We start from the raw sequence: 23,733 nt of genomic DNA, 5'->3' as shown, positions 1-23,733 counted from the left end.
TCGTCCTCACAGAATTCTCGAATTCGAATCCGGCGGGGGCGGCCCCCTGGGAATTGCCTCTGCGGATGTGGACGGTCGTCATGGTGGGAATTGCCTCTGCGCGCGTGCGCGTGGCCCGCTTCTATGAACCCCACGGCCACCCGGGAGTGCGATTCTCGCTCACGGCCAACACCCAGTGACGATTGTCTGAACCGGTCCTGGGCGTCCCCTAGGTCGACTCAGCCTCAATTGAGTAACTCGGTGCGGTGTGAAGACATCGCCACTGGGGAGACAAAGGCGGTCGGGCGAGGTGCTGGCCAACCAACATCTCGTGTGCAGTGCCGGCTTTCATAGATGCTCGCTAACAGCACTTGCCCCTGCAGTATGTTAAGGCTATACGAGGGGGATCTTTGTATTTTGTGTGTGCGTGTGTGTGCCTGTGTGCGTGTGTGTGCGTGTGTGTGCGTGTGTTTGCGTGCGTGTGTGCATGTGCGTGCGTGTGCGTGCGCGTGCGTGCGTGTGCGTGCATGTGTGCGTGTGTTTGTGCGTGTGTGTGTGTGCCTGTGTACGCGTGTGTGTGTGTGCGTGTGCGTGCGTGCGTGTGTGCGTGTGCGTGCGTGTGTGCGTGTGAGTGTGTGCGTGCGTTTGTGTGTGCATGTGTGTGCGTGCGTGCGTGTGTGCGTGCGTGTGTGTGCGTGTGTGTGTGCGTGTGTGCGTATGCGTGTGGGTGCGTGTGTGTGCGTGTGCGCGTGTGTGCGTGTGTGTGCGTGTGTGTGTGCGTGTGTGGGCGTGTATGTGCGTGTGCGTGTGTGTGCGTGTGTGCGTGTGTGTGCCTGTGTGTGTGTGTGCGTGTGTGTGTGCGTGTGTGCGTGTGTCTGTCCAGTTTAACAGCAGAGGTCTCACTCCAAATCAGTCGAGCGGCATTACCTTTTCATCGGTTGCGTAACGCTGTGTGGAAGCTACCTGGTCTGTCGCTCCGCACGAAGCTTCGGGTCTTCTCGGCTACAGTCATTCCCGTGGACTCCCCTACGAACCTGGCGACCCGGGTTCGATTCCCGCTCACGGCAAACACCAGTGACGATTGTCTGAACCGGTCCTGGGCCTCCCCTAGGTCGACTCAACCTCAAATGAGTACCTGGTGCGGTGTGTAAACATCGCCACTAGGGAGACAAAGGCGGTCGGGCGTGGTGCTGGCCACCCACCCCCTCGCGTACCGTTCCGGCCTTCATAGGTGCTCGCTAACAGCACTTGCCCCTACAGTCTGTTAAGGCTTTAAGGGGGATTTTTTTGTGAGTGACTATGACTCTGAGTGACTGTGAGTGACTGAGTGAGTGACTGTGAGTGACTGTGAGTGAGTGACTGTGAGTGACTGTGAGTGAGTGACTGTGAGTGACTGTGAGTGAGTGACTGTGAGTGAGTGACTGTGAGTGACTGTGAGTGAGTGACTGTGAGTGACTGTGAGTGACTGCGACTGTGAGTGACTGTGAGTGACTGACTGTGTTATTGTTGAACTTCTTTCGCACCGTACCTCGTGGGCACAGATCTGCAGGTGGGAGCGATGCAGAACACTCCCTGGAGGTTGAATATTTACTCCGTGCACACCAAGACAAGTAAAAGTCGTTTAATATTGTGTGTGAGTGTGTAGTGAGAGAGAGGCTGGTGTATCGATCAGTATGCACTGTTGTTATCATAGCAGGTACGACCACAGTCAGTATGCACTGTTGTTATCATAGCAGGTACCACCACAGTCAGTATGTACTGCTGTAATCAGACACTGCCTTGGTAGTGGTGCAAAATTATTATTAATATTATCCGCTGACCTTTTAAGTCGTTAACATTGCCCTATAACATAAATACCATGTTAAATAGGATACAGTGTATGCCGAAGAGGAATATCCGCCGTTTAGTCTTAACACACTTTTAGGGCTAGCCTCCACGCCCGACCGCCTTTGTCTCCCTCGTCGCGATGTTTATACATGGCACCAGCTCCTCACTTGAGGCTGAGTCGACCTAGTGCAGGCACAGGACCCGTTCAGAAGATCGTCACTGCAGTTTGCGGCCGTGAGCGGGAATCGAACTCGGGTCACTGGGATTCATAGCGCAACGTGGCGCTAACCGATGCACCACCGCTCCACAACAACATGCCCGCGAGAGAGCGCGAGAGAGGAGATACGTCAACCGCGGAGATGGAACGATGAAATCCGATCTTGTGCAGGAGGTGAATTTATTGTTGCAGCGCGCAAGACCCGCGAGGGTTGGTTAACCGCGTTGGGGGAGGCCTTGATTCAGCAGTGGATCGATCGTGACTGCCGCTGCTAATGATGATGCCGCTGCTACTCTTTATCAGGTTAGAGCGATAATTATTGACATATACAGCAGTTCAAAAACAACATCGCCCTTTTGTATCGCGATAGCATCCTGGCATTGGGATGAATACCACGCCGCGGAGCGCCATTTCCGACGACACGTCAGCTGATATGGCTCTCGCTAGAAAGGGGTCATTACCCGAAACGTTAGCCTATTGCGCGCCCCTTTCTTCCGTTACGCGACGGAGTTAATGACGGCGGGCCGCCATATCACGAGGGCCGCGGACACACCTTGACAACGAGCCGCTAAGACCCCGTTCTTGGCGAAGCGTGCGCGGTTTGTGCCATGGAATTGACTTTAAATGTTCCGTGACGTATTTGTTGACCAGAAAGCGTGAGCCGTAAATCCTCGATGATAATTTTGCAATCAAGAATAATGTATGTATTAAAGGAGAAAACGTTCAGATGCGATCGCATCTAAATACTCTGGCTGCATAAGACATTAGTACGTGTGCTAAAACTTAATAATAATAATGTGTGTGTGTGTTTATTATACCGTATGGGGATCGGTGGCTCAGTCGTTAGCGCTACGCTGCGCTTCGAACCCAGCCCTCCGAGTTCGATTCTAGACCTCCCCTAGGTCGACTCAGCATCAAATGATTACCTGATGCGGTGTGTAAATATCGCTACTGGAGAGACAAAGGCGGCGTAATGCTGCCCCCTCCCCCGCCACCCCCAGGAGTCTGTGAAGGCTATACGGGGGATCTTTGTCTCATTATACTGTGGAGGGCATGATGATGGCTCTGTGGTAGAGAAAGTGGATCTCAGTTCGAAGTTTCGAGTGAAACTCCTGGTTCTGGTCAACTAATCGCATCGATAACATGAGCACCACTTTGTACTCAATAGTGGTTGTCCAATGTTTACCCTCCTTCCCCGTCATAGGAACGTGGAATGTACACTGCAGGATAGGTCTGCTTGTGAACGCGTGCATGCGCACGACTTGATTCCTGATTTGAGCAGCAATGCATTTTTTCTTTTGGATATTTATCATAGTTTTGTTTACATCAATATACCGTTACTACTAATAAGAAGAACCTCACAATATAGATCATGAATGTAGATATTTATGAGCTCGTAAATGTTTGAATATCAACGAGGTGCAAACAGCACAACTTGCATGCAGCTTTCTCTTTAAATATGCATGCATTGTTCTGCATGCTAGGCAAGATGCTGACGTCACCCACTTAGCATATACAACAAATGCCAAATTATCGTTTTGCATCGCTGGGTAGCACCACAAAAGAGACAAGAAAAAGATCCACGCCTTAACACACCGTTGCGACAAGTGACCTTAGCGAGCACCTATTAAGGCCGGCACACGGCACACGAGTGCGTGACTGGCCTGCACCATGCCCGGCCGCCTTTGTCTCCCCAGTGGCTACGTTTTAGAAATCCCATCAGGTAGCAAGTCGACTTATAAGAGGCCCAGGACCGGTTCGGATAATCGTCGTTGGCGTTGGCCGTGAGCGCTCACCGGTAGCACAACCGCGACGCACACGTGCACACACACACATGCGCGCATTCCTTAAACAATGTAATCCATAATATTGCGAGTATTCAATCTGCATACAAATCCATTTAGAGTGACGCACACGCAGAGGTGGAGGCGCGCGCGCGCCCGTGGTATGATTCAGGGACATGGAGTGTTCTCGCTTTTAAGAGGAATCCAATCCGCCCCGTTCAGATACGTTGACTTTCCTTTCTTCCCTTCATTGCAAGTTTCTTTGTGTTGTTGTTGCTGCTGCTGCTCCATTGTGAATGCTATAGAAGAATGGGCTTTGCCGAGTGACCTTCAACGGCAACACTGTGTGGTGGTGGGAGGTTTACTACACGAGTTACACGCGGGGGTTGGTCAGCGCTTTCAAGAGGTCGCAGCGAGCGAGGTCGCTTCTCTACGCCACGTAAATGCACCATTTAATCACCCCCGCGCGCGTGGGGTGTATGGAGCGGTGGCGCAGCGGTTAGCGCATTGTGCTTTTCGTCACTGGTGTTGGTGGACGTGAGCGGGATTCGAACTCGGGTTTCGCTGGATTCGTAGCGCAGCCCGCTAACCGCTCCACCACCACTCGCCATGCATATTCATACACACTACAACATACACTTATTCACGGATGAAAAACTCGTTTTACAATCAGGCTATGACAACGATTATTTGATCAATCTACACACGGATCCCAAACGTTCTGCTATGTGTGGATAATGATAGGGGGTTTTCCCCTTTTTTATGCCGATAAAACTGTAACCTTTTGTATGGAATAATGTATACATTAACCACAATACTTGCAGTCAAAATGCAAACGTAAAACAACACTCTGATAATTTATGCATTGTCCTTGAAACTGATTGGTCCACACCAGGGACAGCTTTCCTTAGAGCCGAGTCTCATACGGTGTTCGACCATCGTATTCGGTGCTTCACCTGGGATATGACTCCACGAGGGGGGACCGCCGTCTTCTGGCCACACATCCGCGCCTACAACACCTGGCAAGCCCCAGTGGTGGTGGTGGTGGTCACCCCAGACAAGTACTGTACTAACCAGGCTCAAAACGGCTTAGCTTTCGAGATCCGATAAGATCGGGCACATCCATCACAGTGATTTTGTCGAAGGCCAGGTAGAGGCACACATACAAGCACATCGCACCTGAAGGCCGGGTAAGGTCTCACTTACAAACACATCGCACCTGAAGGCCGGGTAGAGGCACACATACAAGCACATCGCATCTGAATGCCGGGTAGGGTCTCACTTATAAACACATCGCACCTGAAGGCCAGGTAGAGTCTCACTTACAAGCACATTGCACCTGAAGGCAGGGTTAGAGTCTCACTTATAAGCACATCGCACCTGAAGGCCAGGTAGAGTCTCACTTACAAGCACATCGCACCTGAAGGCCGGGTAGGGTCTCACTTATAAACACATCGCACCTGAAGGCCGGGTAGAGTCTCACTTACAAGCACATGGCACCTGAAGGCCGGGTAGGGTCTCACTCACAAACACATCGCACCTGAAGGCCGGGTAGAGTCTCACTTACAAACACATCGCACCTGAAGGCCGGGTAGGGTCACACTCACAAGCACATGTCACCTGAATGAATGAATTAACCTGGTTCAGGTGCCATGGCTCGCGAAAACCATTTTCGCGTCCACACCACGTCCCTGACACGTACGCGAACGACGCGTGCGCTGAATGCGACAGCAATGCTAATGCGCTGCACTGCTGCTTGTAAAATCCACTGCTGGACACAATGCCGACCGCCCCACGGCGTGCCGGTCAGGGGAGTTGTTTGGTCATACTTCACCACGATGGTCGGTGCGGTCTGGTTAAAGGAAGGGGTGGGCGAGGGGAGATGTAGAACCGATGGGGCATCACTCGCCACTGATGTTATCCGTGGGGCGGATATCCAACTCGTGTTCGATGGGGTTCGTGGCGCAGTGTTGCAACCACTGCGCCACCGCTCCTCGCCGTGCTAAATATAACGCCGACGACCAACGGCCGTAATGAATCCGTGATTAAAAATGCACAAGAGTGGGCTATGAAAGCCTGGGTATAATGTCACTGCTACAACCCCGAGGCGTCGAGTTGCAGGTTACATTTTCAAGCACTTTCGATGGAGGAAACACGGACGACGGAAGCACTAGCAGCTGTTGAATTTCCATCAAAAAATGATGATGCGTGCCGCGTGCACATCGCCTGCGGTACGGATGAAACGATGTTGCAAATTCATCTTCTTGGTTCTTTCGGTAAAGTCACGTAGAAGGGAAATAATAAAATAATAAAAATAAAACATAATAAAATACAATTCTCACGACGTATCGGCCACAACGCAAGCAGCCGTCCTCAGGTGCCATAAATATGCTAAATTCCGCTGTTGATATGCAAATTCCTTTGTCAAGGCGCCCTTCCTCCTCTAACGCAGCTTAAATATACGCTGCCAAGCCTGGTGGTGTTCATTCAGACGCTGTCTTTCCGACAGACCTGTTCTTCACCTGAGGACGGCTGCTTGCGTTGTGGCCGAAACGTCGTGAGAATTTTAGTTTATTATGTTTATTTTTATTATTTTATTACTTCCCTTCTACGTGACTTTACCGAAAGAACCAAGAAGATGCATCCCTGCAGTCACGAAAGCTTTAAATCGAAATTCATCCATTCATGTTATTTGTTGTTGTCCATCTTCTTCTTCCACCACGAATGTCCATTCGAAGAATCCATTCGGAACCCTCAAAGAGCCGGTGCATCGTCAATCGTGTGCTAGAGACTTGTCCGCAGAAGCGGATATCTCAGAACTATTTCCGTGAGATGCCTTCAGGTGAGCGTCATCACACGCTACATGGGGATGCAATGTCCCACATGCCCTGCTTTTGAGTGTAACATTCGCCGCAAGCTATAGCCCAAGGCGATACATTTAACATTCAAAGAGTTGGAATTTTAGGAAAATTTAATGTGAATACAAATTAAATGTGACGATTGTTTTTTTTTTTGGTGTGCAAGGAACTTGAGGCCCTCAACGCATTACAATTGAGAGTCCAGTTAGAGTATTTGGCTGCTATACATGACCACCTGATGATAAGCCACTTCGTTGGGCTATCATTTGTGGCAAGGTCGATTCTGAAAAATAACTGCATAGCTCAGTGGGCCTTACCTGGCAACATAAAAACAAAATATGTAGTTTAGTTTTTAGTTTTATTTTATATTTTCCTCACCATCAACGTGCGGAGAATCGACGAGTATTTGGCTGCTATAAATGCCCACGTGATGATAAGCCACTTCGTTGGGCTATCATTTGTGGCAAGGTCCATTCTGAAAAAAGTGCCGTACATCTCAGTGGGGCCTTACCTGTTAAAATATGAATGAGTTAAACCACAGGCGGCTCCTGCGATTCGAAGCGACGATATCCGGGCTTCTTATTCTCGATTATTAAGACTCGGTATGGACATCGATGTACTCTTCGGTTTTTTTCGGTAAAGTCACGTAGAAAATAGATAAAATAAATAATAGAAATAATAATATAATAATAATATTTTATTTTATTTCTATGAATCCTTGCAGTCACGAAAGCTTCAAATCTAGAATTAAGGACATCGATGTGTTTTTTTTTACGAGCGAATACAACTCTAAACAAGAGACAGAGGGGGGTGGGGACGGGGGGTGGAACGAGAAACAACGCAAACGAGACGGTAAAACGAAGGCAAGGCTGCTAAATGATTCTTTACGCGAATTGCCGCTTCGAATTGTGCCCGTTCGTAGGATCGTTAGTGCGTGAACTTTGACACACCGAGGCCACAGAAGAAGATTTTAAACAACAACAGCACAAGCGGAATGGGTTCACAATGGTGACGTCGTCTTGACACCCACAGAATGCTGCAGGTCACGATATTATTGCATGTCATTGGAGATACCCTTTTCGCGTAGGTTCGTGCCGTTCGGGTTACGGGGGTCATTTGACCATACTTCACCACGCTGGTCATTGCTTGTTGGTGCAGGCGGGGAGCAAAGACACGGGAGCATAGAAATGCAGCACAACGCTTGATTTTCCTGCGTTTCCCTCCGCTGTGGTCGACGTCGCGTCTAAGAATCTGTTGCGAGTCCCGAGGTCTTTATACAGGGCGTCCCAATTCATAGATATCCCAATAAAGTTATTGGCAGAATTTAAAGAGGAAACTCAGTTTCCCACCGATCTCAAAGACGCGTATCAAAGCGGTGAGCTTAGTAAACACATTCCTGCGGAGGGAGCTGGTAGGAACGTTGGGTTGCTCGGTCAATGGCCAGGGTCAACGGCGGCGTGGTGTATTCCGCAAATATTCCCGACTGTGAGGGCGGGCACAAGCCGGCGTGAGTAGGTTAAACGTTGAGTTTTATAAGGGCACCACGGGGTGACCAGCCCCTCCCCACCCAGCCCCACCCCCCCCTCCCACCACCCACCCAGCCCCACCCTCCCCACCCAGCCCCCCCCCACCCAGCCCCTCCCCACAGATCGATGAAATCAGGTGGCGCGGAAGTGCTCGTGGATTGATTGTGGGGGAGCGGTCGCGCTGCGGTTAGCGCACCTCGCTCCGAATCCGGCCACCCGAGTTCATTCCCCGCTCACGACTAATAACAGCGGTGAATAATTTCACCGGTTATGGGTCTCTCCTAGGTATACTCAGCCTTAAAATAGGTCCAAAATAGTGCAGGCATCAGCACTGGGGAGACAAAGGCGGCCGGGCATAGTGTGTTGCCCCCACCTCGCCTCTCGTGTGCCGTGCTTTCAAAGGTGCTCGCCAAAAGCACTTGCCCCAACAGACTGCGAAAGGCTATACGGGAGAACTTTGTCTATGTGGGGCTAGGGATGGTGGGGGGAGAGGGGGGGGGTACATTCAGCAGTGGATTGACCACGTCTTATCATGCTACCGCTGCTGCTGCTGCTGCTGATGATGATGGGGATGATTGATTAGTGGAGTACCCACAGTTAATTACCACGTTTGGGGACGTCGTTGACAGCTTGCTTTAGTGGCCAAGGGCGCTTACGCGTTGCTGATAGGGCTGTGTGCGCGCGCGTGTGACGGCGTCAACTTTGACATTTACTTAATGCGAGGCAGCGAGCATGAAGGCAAATATCACTTATCTCGTACGTACGCATCTCGAATGTGTGCCCAGGGTGGAGTCCGCCGCGAGTCCGCTAATGAGAGGGGGGCGGGGGGTGTGAAGAGAGTAAGTTAATTCAAATTGGCTTCCCAGTTTACCTGCAGTCACGTCACTCGGAGCGCACCTTTGGGAAGAAGTGACTTGGGTTTGTTTTATTCTTAGGTTTTTTCGGTAAAGTCACGTAGGTAAAACATCAAAATTAATAAAAAATTAAATAAAACTTGGGGTTTTGTGCAACGTTCTAAAATATCAGCTCCGTTGCGCACGTGATCGTGCGGAATATTATTATGACGTGGCAGATGACGTGAGAGAGATGGCGACGGCTGTGGGGTGAGACCTTCATCCAGCAGTGGAGTGGCTGATGATGATCATTTTTGCTGCGATACATCTCCACGTGACGATAAGCCACTTTGCTGAGCTATCATTTGTGGCCAGGTCGCTTCTGAAAAATACATCAATATTCTTAAGTTTTTTCGGTAAAGTCCCGTAGGTAAAAAAAATAAATTTAAGTTAATAAAAATAAAATATTAATTGTATTAATTTAAATTTCATTTTTTTACCTACGTGACTTTACTGAAAAAACTAAGAGTATGAATCATTGCAGTCACGAAAGCTTCAAATCTAGAATTAATACATTAATAGTTAGTTCAGTTGGCTTCATCTAGTAGGATATCATATAGTTTAGTTTTATTTGTATAAGTTTAAGTAATATGTTTACCTTTTCTATACCGTGGACTCCTATCATATGTTGTACTGTTTGTTGTTGTAAGGTTCTAACCCGCCCCGACTGAACACCTGCGATAAAGAGCTTCATAGCTCATCGGATTCCTCCAGTATGAATACAGATCCTGATTTCTGAAGAGGTTTCAAACGCGTGCCGGCCGTCCGACACGCGGTCACTCGCGGTTGCACGCAACAGCTGATCTTTGCTTCGGCGAACTGTGAACGACTGCGGTTTCTGATTCTTACGCAATAATCGATTGTCTTGAGTCTTTGCCGCAACTCTTAGTCCCCGATTGTGCGATCGTCACCGTGACACATTCAGACGAAGGATGCATTCAGTGCCCTCGCAACGCATCTCCGCCTGGTGTAGACAGAACGGTCCGCGGAAATAGACATCACACAACTGCTACCGATCTGTTATCCACACTCTAGGCGGCGGGCACTTTTCGACGCTGCAGAGATAATTATTAAACGCCCATGACGTGACGGTCAAACCGATATTTGTGATCACGACAGAGCTGGAACATTAATTGACAGTAAATGTGACGTGAAGTTATATTTTAATTAATCGACAAAGTAAATGTGGCGTAATCTTTTTTTTATTAATCGAAACAGTGAATGGCGACCGAGGCTGAGAAAAATCCGGTTAAATGATAGGCGGCTGTCTGGATTCGAACCCATGTGTTTTGGCGGTGCCGGTCCAGCACTCAGCCTTATGCGAGGCACCTGTTCACCGCTAACTCGTAACCACTGCAGGCGCCACGTGGCGGGCAGCCCAAGGGCAATGCAGCAACATCAATTAGTTGCATTGTACGTCCTACGTTCCCGCAGTCGAAACCTCACGACTTCAGCAAACCCGCATTGGTCGTCACGGTCAAACAATCCCGCAAGGACAAAGTTTAAAGCAGTTTCATTTCGATCATTGTTTTTTTACCCTTCTATCTGGCAACAAAACTGCCACCTTTTTTTTTACAAGGAGTCATGTTTGCATAGACCACAATAGCTGCAGTCATAATGCAAACAAAAAAAACATAACTCTGATAATGTATGCACTGTCCTTGAAGTTGATTGGTCCACACCTGAGACAGCTTTCCTTAGAGCTGAGTCTCACATGGGTTGGACCAGATGACGCCAAAAGGCGCAAAAAAAACAATTATCATATTTTTTACTGGCAAATGAGGTTCCAATGGTGCAGTTTCATATCGTTGAGCCGGATGCAATCTCAAGAGACCAGGAGGATGAGTTTCATTTGCAAGTATCACCCAGTCGGGAGATATGCTGCTGCTGCTATGTATAATCTAGATTTAAGAATGTGCGGCTCATTTTCGCCAGGTATCTGTAATGTCTCCTGTAAAACAGACGGGCGCGTATTTTAGCGTTTTTTTTTTATTTACACCAGTAGTATTAACCAGGGCGGCCGCTGGAGTCGAGCCGCGAACCTCTGCAACGACGAGCGGCAAAACGCTCTGCCGATTTGCCTTGCCACCGCGTCATAGCCATCATCCAGCAGTGGGTCCACGAAGGTGCCACATCACGAGGTGGGTGGACCGCTGTTGGGTCTCGATGAGAAGAGATGGGGGGAAACCACGTGACCTATGCACAGCCGACGTCGTGGATTTTACCGTCCACTGAACGTGAACCATGTAGATCCAACCGGTCTATGCGGCACACGTGGGATTGATAACGCGATGTAACACAATTTTTGTTCCTGGGTAGTAAGTGTTAGTTTGTAATTGCTTATGTCCAAAAAGTATAGAAAATGGCTATTATTTGGGGGCTGATTCGTGAAAGTGATTTGCATTATAATCGTAAATCTCGAAAAACTACTCACTTATAAATATTTTGGAGTCATTTTTGTATGTCTTTAGTATAAATACGTGTTAATTTTGATTCATATGTTGTTGTTTTCTGACTATACGTGAACGAAAATACACATTCGCCCGTTTTCTCATTGAGAATATGTAAATTTTAAGATATCAATGTCCTGGTAACAGAAGCAAAGTTTTTGGGGAATAATAGCCATTTTCTGTACTTGTGATGGATAAGCAATTAGGAAATAACACTTACTACTCAGGAACAAAAATAAATAAAAATGTGTTCCACGGTGTAATACCAGTGACTAAGCGTAAGCTCCCATCGCAAAGCCATTTAGCACAAATATATAAAAACAAAGTCCATCAGCTGCTGCGATGAGTCAGCGACTTACGTGGGGGTGGTTAATTGGTATCAAATTGTCTGCACACAACGTGCACACAGCGTGGGTGATAAGTCCCTTCCCCCCCCCCTCCCCACGTTTACAACTACGAGCCCATAAACGCCATTCAAGAGACGGGTATAGGGACTTCCCGACCACCCTGCACATTCAACAGACATGCCCTGGAGCGCGGTGTCTTTGTTAACGTCGATGATCATCAGCAGGTGGCTTCACGGCACCAAGTCACCACGTGGGCCCTCTGCAAGCAGTCTATATATAGATCGGGCGTGGTTCGTGCTTTGTACGTCTCTAACTGTGATCCAGCGCTATGGAGGCATGGGGTTAGTGGACCACGTAGAGATTTGTGAAAGTCACAAACTCAAACTGTTTTGTCTCATCCACACTTCCATCGCACCGGACGTAGCGAACCGGGCTCATCGGGAACGACATCAAACTAAACACAAAAAGCAGTTCTAAAGAAATGCATTTTCAATTTAAATTTAAACGTGTATATCTCCAGTGGCTTTACCAATGTCGGAAGAGCGTTCCAGACTGCCGCAGAAGCACATCTGACGCGGTGACCGTATTTGTTCGAAGGCCAGCCAAAAGCCGCTGCGAGGGTTACGGGAGTTCGCGTGATGATTTATTTTTCTCGACGAGATAAGCGAGGTTTTGTCGTTCATTTGTGGCACAGGCACTTTGTGTGTGATGAGTGCGACCTTACAATTATTCGCAAACGGAAGCCCATGCATGTATTATTTTATTTGACCAGGCAAAGCCCGCTGAGCTATGCAGTGTAGCTTTTTCGGAAGCGAACTGGCCACAGATGATAGCTCAGCGAAGTGACTCATCACGTGGAAATGTATAACAGCCAAATAATCTTAAGCGCATGTTTCTAAATGTGGAGGGGAAACACCGGAGGACGCGGAGACAAATCCGCGCTACCACGGGGAGAGAGAGACACGCGAACTCCAAATAGACAGCAGGCGTCAGGGTCGGGATCGAATCCACGGTCTCCTGCATACCAGGCGAGACATTTAACATCTCGCCCACTGAAATGCTCAACTTTGCAAATGCTTCCTCTTCGTCGTCTCTGTTACCCCCAAGTGATGTATAACCTTGCTCACTTCAGGAAATCTATCAACCCCCATATGTATTACACACACAAGAACATTGTTCGTTTTTGGCCACTTCGGAGTTTTGAGCCTTTGCTCAGCAACCGTGATTTTAAAAACAAAACCCAGCGGGCCACGTTAGAGATGACCAGGAGATGGCAGTAGACCCCTAAGTGGGATCTTTAACCCGTCTGTGCGGACCTTTGACCGTCGACCCTTCGGAGTGCTTTCGATTTCCTCCCAATAGCAAGAAGCAAGAACAATAAAAACATTCCTCAATTTTGAAAACGGAATAGGCCAAACATCTCAATGGCAGGATGCTCTTGAAAGGGAGTCTCGAGACTCATCAATGCGGTTTTCCCTGGAATACAAACTCGGGACAAAAAAAAAATTCCACGTGATTATGCCAGGGACCATTCTCTCCCTCGATGCTTCCAAAAGTTTGGTCTTTGCACGAATACAGTCGGAAGCGGCGTTCTTCACGGCAAGGCCCCTGGTGGCCTTTAGCGCGGCCCCTGACAATACACAAATAGTGAAGACCCCACCCCCCGCCCCATCATCGTGCTGTCCACCAACCCCCCCCCCCCCTCCCTGAAAAGGCATGAAGAACACTGCTCTAAAGTGTCCTGATAAAATCTGGCTTGTTCCCGTAGTCCCGTGTCGCCAACTCGCTCCTGATGTTCTGGAGTGTCTCTCCTCGTCCTCCTCCTCCTCTCTCGGCGGTGGTGATGATGCCCATCTCCTGTGGCCGCATGCAGTAATCAGCAGGCAGCGTCTCGGTCGAGCTGCCTTGATCCCCCTGGCATGCCGCGTCCGACCGCTCGGATCCGGCGTCACGGTTCGCGACCGGCTCGAGCGGGCGCGCCGCGGCCGCCTGCACCACCGTGGCGAAGTCGCGAGGCGTCGGCTTGAGGACCTCGCTTCGCTGCACCTGCGCGACCTCGTGGCTGGGCTCGTAGAAGGTCCGGCCGCACAGCCGAGCCACCGAGGGCCCGGTGCTTCTCGCCCGAAGCGGTGCGGCGGACGAGCCCGCGGGCAGGGCGCAGGGCGCCGGAGGCGTCGCGGGCGCCGCGGCCGCCGCGGCCGCCTTGGCTTGCGCCCGAGGCTGGAACGTGGTGGTGGTGGCGGCGGCGGCCGCCCTGGCAAATGCGTGGGGCGAGCACGAGCCGGGCGCGTCCGTCGAGTGGAGCCTCGGCAAGGGGATGGAGAGGGCCATGCCGCAGTGCTTGCCGTAGCCGCCGCTGCTCACGCTGCTCTGCCGCAAGAGGGCCACGGATGCGGAGGAGGGCCCGCGCGGCCTGAACGTTCCGCCCGCCACGACGCCCGGGAACATTCGCCGACGTCGAGTGTCGCCCGCGACGCCGCCGCCGCGGCGATGGGGAGCAGCGGCAGGACGACGCGAGGAGGCACGCGGAGGCGCCGAGGAGAGCGCCGATCGCCACCGAGACTGCGAACACCAGCAGGAGCTCGGAGAACGAGTCCAGACCTTCGAGAGGGGTAGACACGAGGATGGGCAGCGGAGGGGGGCAGAGCACAGGCGAACACAGGGAGTGACCGGTCACGGATTTGGCAAATCGGCGTTCGTGTCGGCTGCAGCGTGGATGATGACCGCTGTTTAATTTATGCTCGAGCAGTCAGTAACAAACATACTCGTAGGATCGTGGTTAACGTGGGGTTTGGAGGTAGAATGACATGGGAGTTGTTTACGGGCAGGTGGTGTAACTTAAAATCGAGTGATTTAGTGACGCAGCCCGACAGTCCACATTGCAAGCCGGCCTTTGAGGCAGCTCTCCAGAAAACATTGAGACGCTAAGATCCGAATCCGCACCTCCGATTGGCTCGGTTGGCTCCGTACGGTGCGAAAGAAGTTCAGCGCACATACATGTGACTGAACGCGGTTGATGTTCGTAGTGTATGATTGTTATTGTGCGCGGCAAAGCTGCAGCCCTGCAATTCCTTGCTGATGTCACTGCTGGCAGAAGGGCCTTCATTATTAGTGTTTTTTTAGAGAGCCCTTCAACAGGGTAATTTGGCCTTCTCTTTTACGCTGGCCACACGGCATGGGACAACTGTTTGAGTACCCACACTTTACTCCACCACACGTGCGAACCTGCATATCGACTAGCTCCGATGCACCCATTTGTAGATTGAATTAAACCAGCTGACCAACCCTCTCGATTGCAAGTCCAGTACGAGAAACCCTTCCACCACGCCAGCAGCAGCAGCCTTGTTATGGGTGCCACGGTGGCGAGATGTTAACTACCTCGTCTGGTGTACAGGGAGTCGTGGGTTCGATCCCGGCCTGTATATTCGAAGGTTTGCGGTGTCTCTCTCCCCGTGGTCGTGTCAATTTTTCTCTGGGTCGTCCGGTTTTTCCCCTCCACGTTTAGAAACACGCGTTTAAGAGTAATTGGCTGCTGTATATTCCCACGTGATAAGCCACTTCGTTGAGCTATCATCTGTGGCCAGCTTGCTTCTGAAAACGAGCTATACAGCTCAGTGGGCCTTAACTGGTAACATAACAAAAATGTTTAGTTTAGTTCGTTTTATTGTTCCAAGTGTCATTAATAATCATAATCAGTGCTCAGATCATCGTCATTATCATTCTTATCGTCAGCAGTATCATCGTGATTCATTACTTACCTTCACCCTCTGTCGCCTACAATTTGGCATAATCACTACGTTCACCATCCATAACCATCCATCTTCCATAACGTCATTAGTCTGTTTGTGTGGCAACAGCACCGTCAATATTGGAATTGATCGCCATAATCAATGCGCCCACTGAGGTCATCATCATCATCACTACCACCACCACCACCACCATCATTATCAAATCACCAACTGTTCAAGCTGACTATAACTTAGTCATGCACATCATCACCACCAGCATCAACATCGTGGTGCTGGTACGAAATGCAACGACCAACTCGTGTGTGTGGTTGTTACTCCGTATTCAGTAGTTCGGTACATATATGCAATAGGAGAAACTGTTTGTCGTACTGAATTAACCAAGTATATTGCTTTACCCACTTTCTACCACGAGCTTTTTGCCGTGAGCTTTTGCCACATACCATGGTGGGCAAGCTACTTGGTTCACTTAGGATGGGTTTGGGGATTTTGTTGGTAAGCGTTGAGCGTGACCCACAGTGTGATGTATAAATTTAGGCTGACGCTGCCTTACCCGTAAAACCCAACGGACTTTTGCACCCGAGTCTCATTTTAGGCTATCAACAAAGGTATAAGCTGATAATTGGTTTTCTACCCTTCTATCTGGCAACAAAACTGACACCTTTTTAACAAGGAGTCATGTTTGCATAGACCACAATACCTGCAGTCATTAATGCAAACAAAATACATAACTCTGATAATGTGCACTGTCCTTGAAGTTGATTGGTCCACACACGAGACAGCTTTCCTTAGAGCCGAGTCTCACATGGGTTGGACCAGATGACGCCAAAAGTCAGTTTAGTTGCCAGATAGAAGGGTAAAAAACCAATTATCATATTTTTTACTGGCAAATGAGGTTCCAATGGTGTAAAAGGTATAAGCTTTTGGTTTTCGGAATGTTCTGGTTATGTAAGCGTAGAGGCCGACCAAAACTTAATTTCTGGTTTCGGCCGAAAGCGAAACCAGACCGAAAGTAAAAAAAAAATACTTTCGGCCGAAACGAAAGTTAACCGAAAATAAAAAATGTAATTTCGGCCGAAACCGAAACTTTGCCGAAAGAAGCCATTTGCCAACTTTCGGCGCCGAAACCGAAACCGAATTTTGGTCGGCCTCAATGTTAGCGTAAACACAACCAGCTGTAAAATGTCAGCTTCATATCCCTTCTCGAACTATGTATGTATGTTGAGCTCCTTTCGCGCCGCGCGCAAGCCAACCGTGCTAAACGAGCATCCACGTGTAGATTGTATGAGCTGTGAGTGTACGTACAAGAGGGTATTCTGTGTGTATGTATATACTTAGCAGATGCTTATTTGCATGTCCATGCGACTGAGCGAACGGCACGAGGTGCTGGCAGCGCTGCGTGGATCGTTGCCATCGCAGCATTTGTGGGAGATGGCCATGACTTGGGGAGGCCTTCATCCAGCACTGGATTGACCATGACCGATGATGATCACCATGACATGATGAAAATGAGTACTACTTTACAGTAAATCTACAGCAAATATTCCGTGGAAATACTTACCCCTGCCTTGATCATGGCTGATGGGTACATGCAAATGTGTTCGTGGGGAGCGGTAGTGCAGCGGTTAGTGCGCTGCGCTACGAACCTGGCGACCCGAGTTCGATTCCCGCTCACGGAGAATGCCAGTGACGATTATCTAAATCTGTCCTGGGCCTCCCCTAGGTCAACTCAGCCTCAAGTGAGTACCTGGTGCGCTGTGTAAAAACATCGTCACTGTGGAGACAAAAGCGGTCGGGCGCGGTGCTGGTCACCCAACCCCTCGTGTACCGTATCGGCCTTCATAGGTGCTCGCTAACAGCACTTGCCCCAACAGTCTCTTCAGGCCGTACGGGGATCTTTGTCTATGTGTATGGGAGTGTACGTGCCATAACAATATGAGGTGCTCGCTAACAGCACTTTCCCCATAACAGACGGTGTGGGGGGGGGAGATATTCTTTGTATCAATTCGAGTGCGTGTGTATAGATCTACAGGAGTAGCACATATGCTTAAATGTACATGAGTGTATCTGTATGCGTGCACACGTGTGTAAATCTGCGGTCGGGCGAAAAAAAAACCCAACCATTTGCGTCTTTTCCTCACTTGGGAACGTCAAATTAGACCTGAGTGCTTCAACGGAGATGCCCCGGGCGATGTATTGGCCGGCCGTCTATCAATTTCAAAATCCTTCGGAACGAGGACACGAGAGCCGCCGTGTAAAGTTACAGCTCGTGCTACTCCGCCGTGCCAACGAGCGGCCCCAGCACGGCTCCGCCCGTGGAAAGCCGGGCGTGGATTTTTGTCTCCGCGCAACGACGCGACCGTGCTGTGATTGGCACGTGTTCATAATGCCCTCTCGGTGCGTGTCCTAACAAGCCCAAGATCAATGCTGCAGGTGTTATCCTGCGTAACTTGGATGAAGCGAAGACCCGTGGCATTGACTTCGTACGTGTGTTGAACTTCCTTCGCAGCGTACGTAGCCAACCATGCTCATCGGAGGTGCAGGGGGAAGAACAACAAACTGAACACAAAAAGCAGTTTTGAAAAATTAGTTTTCAATCTGCATTTAAAGGTGCGTCGCTCCGGTGGTTTTCCTGATATCGGAAAGAAGAGCATTCCAGACGGACTGCAGAAGCGCATCTGAAAGCGCGCGATGCGGTGACCGTTTTTGTTCGATGGCCAGCCAAGAGCCGCTGCGTTGAATGGCCGGAGTTCGCGTGATGGCTTACGCTCTTTGACGAGGGCATTCACGCAATGGACATGAAGTCTTCGTGGATGACACGCACGAGTGCTGTTGAGGTGTGATCATGTGCACGCTGGACTTGCGCTACAGATGTCGCCGGTTTGATCTCACGGAGTGGCACTCGAGTTCCTTAACTCCCCCACCCCCCACAACCACAGCCGACTGGCAGTTCGCACGTATGGTGGGGTAAAGTGCGGGTTTCTTTCCTCCCACTTCGTCGTTCAAGACGTCTGGCCATCCGATAAGAAGAGGCCGAACATTATTTAGAGGGGGGGGGGGGGGCTTGCTTAGATCTCCCACTCGTGGAGGCCACTTCCGACAGCAGTGGCGGAAGGCGGCACTTGCAGGGCTGTGCCTTTAGCCTCGTAGATGACAAATACGTTGGGCCATTTGTGCGGCCGTAGCAAACTCCGTTGGAGGGTCACGTGATGTGAAATCGCGCTCAGGCTAGCATTGCTCGTGTGCCCATAGGTCGTGGCTGAACGTTCAACCAACCATCGGCTTACCTCGTCCACTGCACAATGGACGATAAAAACTGGAGCAGCGTATGACACGTGGTCGCAAAAACGGGTAGTGACGGGTGCTACCCTGCAGTGTCCTGCTCATTCCACTGCTGGCAGATGAGCTTCCACTCGTGGGAGCTCCACCGTTGGCCAAGCATCTTGGAGGAGGAGGTGGAGATGGGGAGTGCCCACACTTTTCCCCCACCACATTCAGACTTGCTAACAGGCTAACAATTGATTTTTTTTTATGATACTGGACATATATAATGGTGGTGCTATGCACATATCCAGGAAAGCCTTAATGTGACCCTGGGGGTGGGGTGGGGGTGGATAGGGGAGAGGGGCGGGTTCTGCGTTGGGATGGTTGGCTGGGTATTTTTGATGGGTGTTCTTGTATCCGGAGAGGAAACCAAAGTGCCCGAAGAAAACCCACCATGAACGCAACTGGATAACTGCCAAAAGTTCGCACGGACGGCATCAAGAATCACAAGTTCGGGACTGTGAAACCCGCGCCGCGTTGCAGCAGCTGAAAACCGCCGGGGGAAAATATGTAATACGCAGCTCAGCTCTGTCGTATCGTTATGAAAAGAGGGAGATTGCAATGTCCGCGACCGCGACGCTGAATTTTGAAGATGCCACAGCGCACGATGCGAGCGCGAGAGAGGCAAATTTTAAGTTGACGAACGCTAAAATCGCCATCAGTGGCTGTGAGAGACCAAGATGGAGCCGTAATAAACGATTTATAGAATCACAAAACTAGGCGGAGCCATTTCTATGCAGTTCTCTAAAGCCAGAAAAGTTCGCTGAAGCCTATGACTGATTCATATACCACTCGCCACTGATGTTAGCCGTGGCAGGCAACAGACCCTGGGTTCATAGCACACTGCGCAAATGACCGCACCAACCCAGACTTATACTGAGCATGACATACATGAAGATTCCATATCTCTTTTGTAGGATAATGCTTTTGATTTAAAGCTTTCGTGACTGCAGGGATTCATATTCTTGGTTCTTTCGGTAAAGTCACGTAGAAGGGAAATAATATAAATATACTGCAACACAAGCAATCATCATAAGGTGTGAAATCCACACCTGATGATGATTGCTTGTGTTGCAGTCGAAACGTCGTGAGAATTTTTATTGTTTTATATTTATATTATTTTATTATTTCCCTTCTACGTGACTTTACCGAAAGAACCAAGAATATAGGCTAATGCTTGTCACACGTCACCGTGGGTTCTTGTAGTTACCATATTCAGCCAGTGAATAACATACAATAAAATAAACTCCAAAGTTTCCTGCAATTGCCACTTTCGATTGCTTCAGTATTACGAACGATCACATTTCCGGACAGGGAACCAGTAGTGGGATTTGCCTACTTCTTGTCGTATTATCGAATTTAACGTCAACCTCCAAGGATGGCAAGCTACTTGGTTCACTGATGATGGAGATTTTCTCTTTACGAGTGTCCACCGCGATGCTTGAAGCAACGCAGAGCTTCCGGCTGAGCCTGTCCCGTTGAGTGAAAGCAATCGGCCCCAGAGCCGGAGTTGTCGGGAGAAGAAAATTCGAAATAAGATTTTTTTATTGCTTGGCGAGGAGGGGGGGGGGGGGGTTCTCGATTAATCGTTAGTCAAAATGTCATCTTTGCTTTCACAGTTGACATCAGTCGCTCTGTTCACGGTCGCCTAAAATTTTGCACGCGTCATCGGCTGGCGTTGGTCGGCAAACCGTCGTCGTCGTAACAAACGTCGAGTCCAACTTACCGAAAATGTTGCTCGGATCGGGCGCGGCGGTCGAGTTGGTCGAGACGCTGCCGTTCGAATGCATCGTTGCTGTGCGAGGTGCAAGCGGACGGATCTCGAGGGCATGAGCCTTGCCGGACAGTTAGACGGGTGGGTGACACATAGAGCGGAGTGTGTCCCCGCGATGTAGGGAGGCATGGGGTGGGAGTGGTGGCGAGAGAATGGGTCATCAACGGTGGGATTTAAAAAAAAAAATTGGAAAAAAAAATTGGAAAAAAATTCAGTGACGGAGGGGCGTTCTCCCCTCTCCGCGCGTCCTCGGGAGGAAACGGAGCTACGCGTTTCCGACTTCCCGAAGCTCTTCTCGAACCCCCCCCCCCCTCCTCTCGTGCGTCTCCGTGCAGGCCTCGCCGATCAGGAAGCCTCCGACGCGCTGTTCCATTGTTCCACTCGCGCCTGTTTCCTGCGCCTCGTCCCTGGAGGAAGACTGTTGGGGAGAGCGCGCGATCGAGACGCGGCCTGGCCATCACCAGTGACGATTGTCTGAATCGGTCCCGGGCCTCCCCTAGGTCGACTCAGCCTCAAATGAGTGCCTAGCGCGCTGTGTAAACATTGCCACTGGGGAGACAAAGGTGGCCGGACGTGGTGCAGGCCAGCCGTTCCCTCGTGTGCCGTGCCGGCCTTCATAGGTGCTCGCTAACAGCACTTGCTCCAACTGCATGCATGGCTCTTCGGGGACATATTTGTCTTGGTGCACGTGTGTGCATACGCGATGGGATTTCATATTGATTTGTTTTCACATTTTGTACGATTCCGATTAGAGCCAGTTTCTCGACTATTTTACGAGGGGGAGATCTGCAGTGAGAGGGTTGCACAGCAACAACAACAACAACAGAAACGAAGACAACAACAATAAACGGCCATCGATGATGCAGAGAACGAGCACAGCAATATGGCACAACTGACAAAAGCGGCGTGATTCACGGTCATACACTGAGCGCAGTGCAAATGTAGCGTGCGAGCAACAGGCGCAAGAAAAGCGAGCGATGTGTGCAAGCAAGCTCGATACTTTAGCGACATGAACACACGCGAATCGAAAAACAGCGGTAGGGCAGTGCTCTGAGCACTGTGCCACGACCCCAGTGACCTGGCTTCAGTTTCCGGACACGTGCAAACAACCGGTGCCACTATCCTCCAATCGGCGCGGTTGGCTACGTACGGCGCGAAAGAAGTTCAAAGCGCGTACAATCCCGGGCCTTCCCTTGGCCGATCGCGGTGCGTGAACGCCAGCCCCTTGGGGAGACAATGTGGTCCGGGTGTGGTTCCGTCTGACCGCCGCGTTTGTCATGCCCAGCCGCATTGGGCGCTCGCTCGATGTGAGGCTAAACGGGGAATCTTTGTTCTTTTGTGTTGCGGCGATGGGGACCGGCGGGCATTGTGTTTGTGACGGCTGCGACGGTGGCGTCGCTACGTCGATTTGGGGCTCTGGGTGGAGACGGGCTTCCCTTAATCCCGGCCTTCCTGCACATCAATTCTCTCCTCTGTGCAACGGCCCCGTCGCTGCCATTCTCCATCATATAACGCGAGTCCACCGAGATGGAAAATCCACTGCGTATTGGGGCTGTCATGCTCCAAAGACAAAGATCAACCGTATAGCCTTAAGAGACTGCTGGGGCAAGTGCTGTTAGCCGGTACGGTACACGAGGGGGTGGGTGGCCAGCACCACGCTCGACCGCCTTTGTCTTCCCAGTGACGATGCTTTTACACACCGCATCAGGTACTCATTTGAGGGTGAGTCCACCAAGCAGAGGCCCAGGACCGGTTCAGATAATCGTCACTGGTGTTGGCCGTGAGTGGGAGTCGCCTGGTTCGTAGCGCGGCACGCTAACCCCTCCGCCACCGCTCCCCATGCTCCACACACACCCCGACTTTACGCGGCCTCCCAGAACCAATATCAGCCCATTTGAAAAATCGTTACGGGTTTTGCTTTGCCACGCTTCCAAGATTTCATTTTCGAGGGGGGTTTGGCTCCGGCTGAGACAAAGTCGTCGACGTGTGGCGAAGTGGCCGGCTGACTGAGACGAGGGGGTGGGGGTGGGTCAGAGATTATCGAGTGGACCGGCGCTGCCGAAATCCTGGGTTTGAATCCGGGTTTCGGCCGCCGCCCCTGTGACCCCGCCGGCTTCTCAAGCGTCGTGAAGAAGCGAGGGCCTCCACCTTGGTCGTCACCGAACACTGCCCGTGAAGGAACACCTCCCTGCCCCCCCCCCCCCCCAGTGTGTTAGTTACCGTTTTATACAGGGCTCGCGTCGAGTTGTAATAATAGTTTCTCAAAAAATAAAAACACACCACGTAACATTTGGTTTTCCAGTTAATCTGAATACATTCCACCGAGGATGTGTGGTGGTGGTGGTTGTGGTTGTGTGGGGTGGGTGCGGAGAGTTACGGCCCCACCGACCCCTCACTCAGATGGCTCCACGGTCCCTTACTGCACGTTCCCCAGCAGAATAGGGACCGCTGCGTGTGTGCGGGGAGGGGTAGAGTGGTGGCATTGGTGGTTCTGGCACAGCACTTGCATCTCAGCCACCTGGGTTTGATTCCCAGCTACTGGTTAACGGTTGCAGGTGGCATCTGAATCTTCCCCGGGCAAACCCCTGACACTGGGGGCCACGTTACCCCTCTCTGTGCTACACTGGCCTCAATAGGTGCTCGCTAACAGCACTCGCAGCCAGCGTTTGCAAGGCTTACGTGGATGATCTCTGTGGGTGCGAAACTGTTTTCTATCTGCTGTTGATGCGTGAAGGTCTCCTCTTGTCACGTATCGTCTCCCGCCGCTGTAGCCATCATTGTGTCGTCAACATTTCAGCGGTGCGTGGCTGTTGAGGCGCAATGCACCCATCGTACCGCACGAGACGAGTTGCCTTTATCCTCCACGTGCATCGGCTTCCGTTTGCGGAACGAATGCATGAAATGGTCCTTCCCCGCACCTTCGATTTGCACGGTTGGCTACGTACGGTGTAAAAGAAGTTCAACATGCGTACGTGCTTGAACAGGATTGCTAGAAACGACCCAAAATA

General features: G+C 50.6%; 1 protein-coding gene across 1 annotated transcript; it reads right to left on the bottom strand.

Moving 5' to 3' along the window:
* Positions 1–13,612: 13,612 nt before the first annotated feature.
* LOC133353234 (uncharacterized) lies at positions 13,613–21,039 on the bottom strand. The gene is made up of 2 exons (XM_061569319.1): positions 20,678–21,039; positions 13,613–14,482 (listed from the first exon to the last, which is right to left on the bottom strand). The coding sequence occupies exons 1-2, from the start codon at positions 20,852–20,854 to the stop codon at positions 13,613–13,615; spliced, it is 1,047 nt and encodes a 348-aa protein (XP_061425303.1). The 5' UTR covers positions 20,855–21,039.
* Positions 21,040–23,733: the final 2,694 nt, after the last annotated feature.

The sequence above is a fragment of the Lethenteron reissneri genome, chromosome 43 (genome assembly GCF_015708825.2).
Source record: "Lethenteron reissneri isolate LAM-NWPU_2019-01 chromosome 43, ASM1570882v1, whole genome shotgun sequence".
NCBI lineage: Eukaryota > Metazoa > Chordata > Hyperoartia > Petromyzontiformes > Petromyzontidae > Lethenteron > Lethenteron reissneri.
The sequence above is the reverse complement of the archived record's forward strand: the minus strand, read 5'-3'. Positions and strand labels throughout refer to the sequence as shown.

Coding starts and splice junctions, on each gene's coding strand:
- LOC133353234 (XM_061569319.1), bottom strand. CDS start 20,854: ATGCCTCCCTACATCGCGGGGACACACTCCGCTCTATGTGTCACCCAC. Junction 14,483..20,677: donor CGATCCGAGCAACATTTTCG/GTAAGTTGGACT, acceptor CCCCTCTCGAAG/GTCTGGACTCGTTCTCCGAG.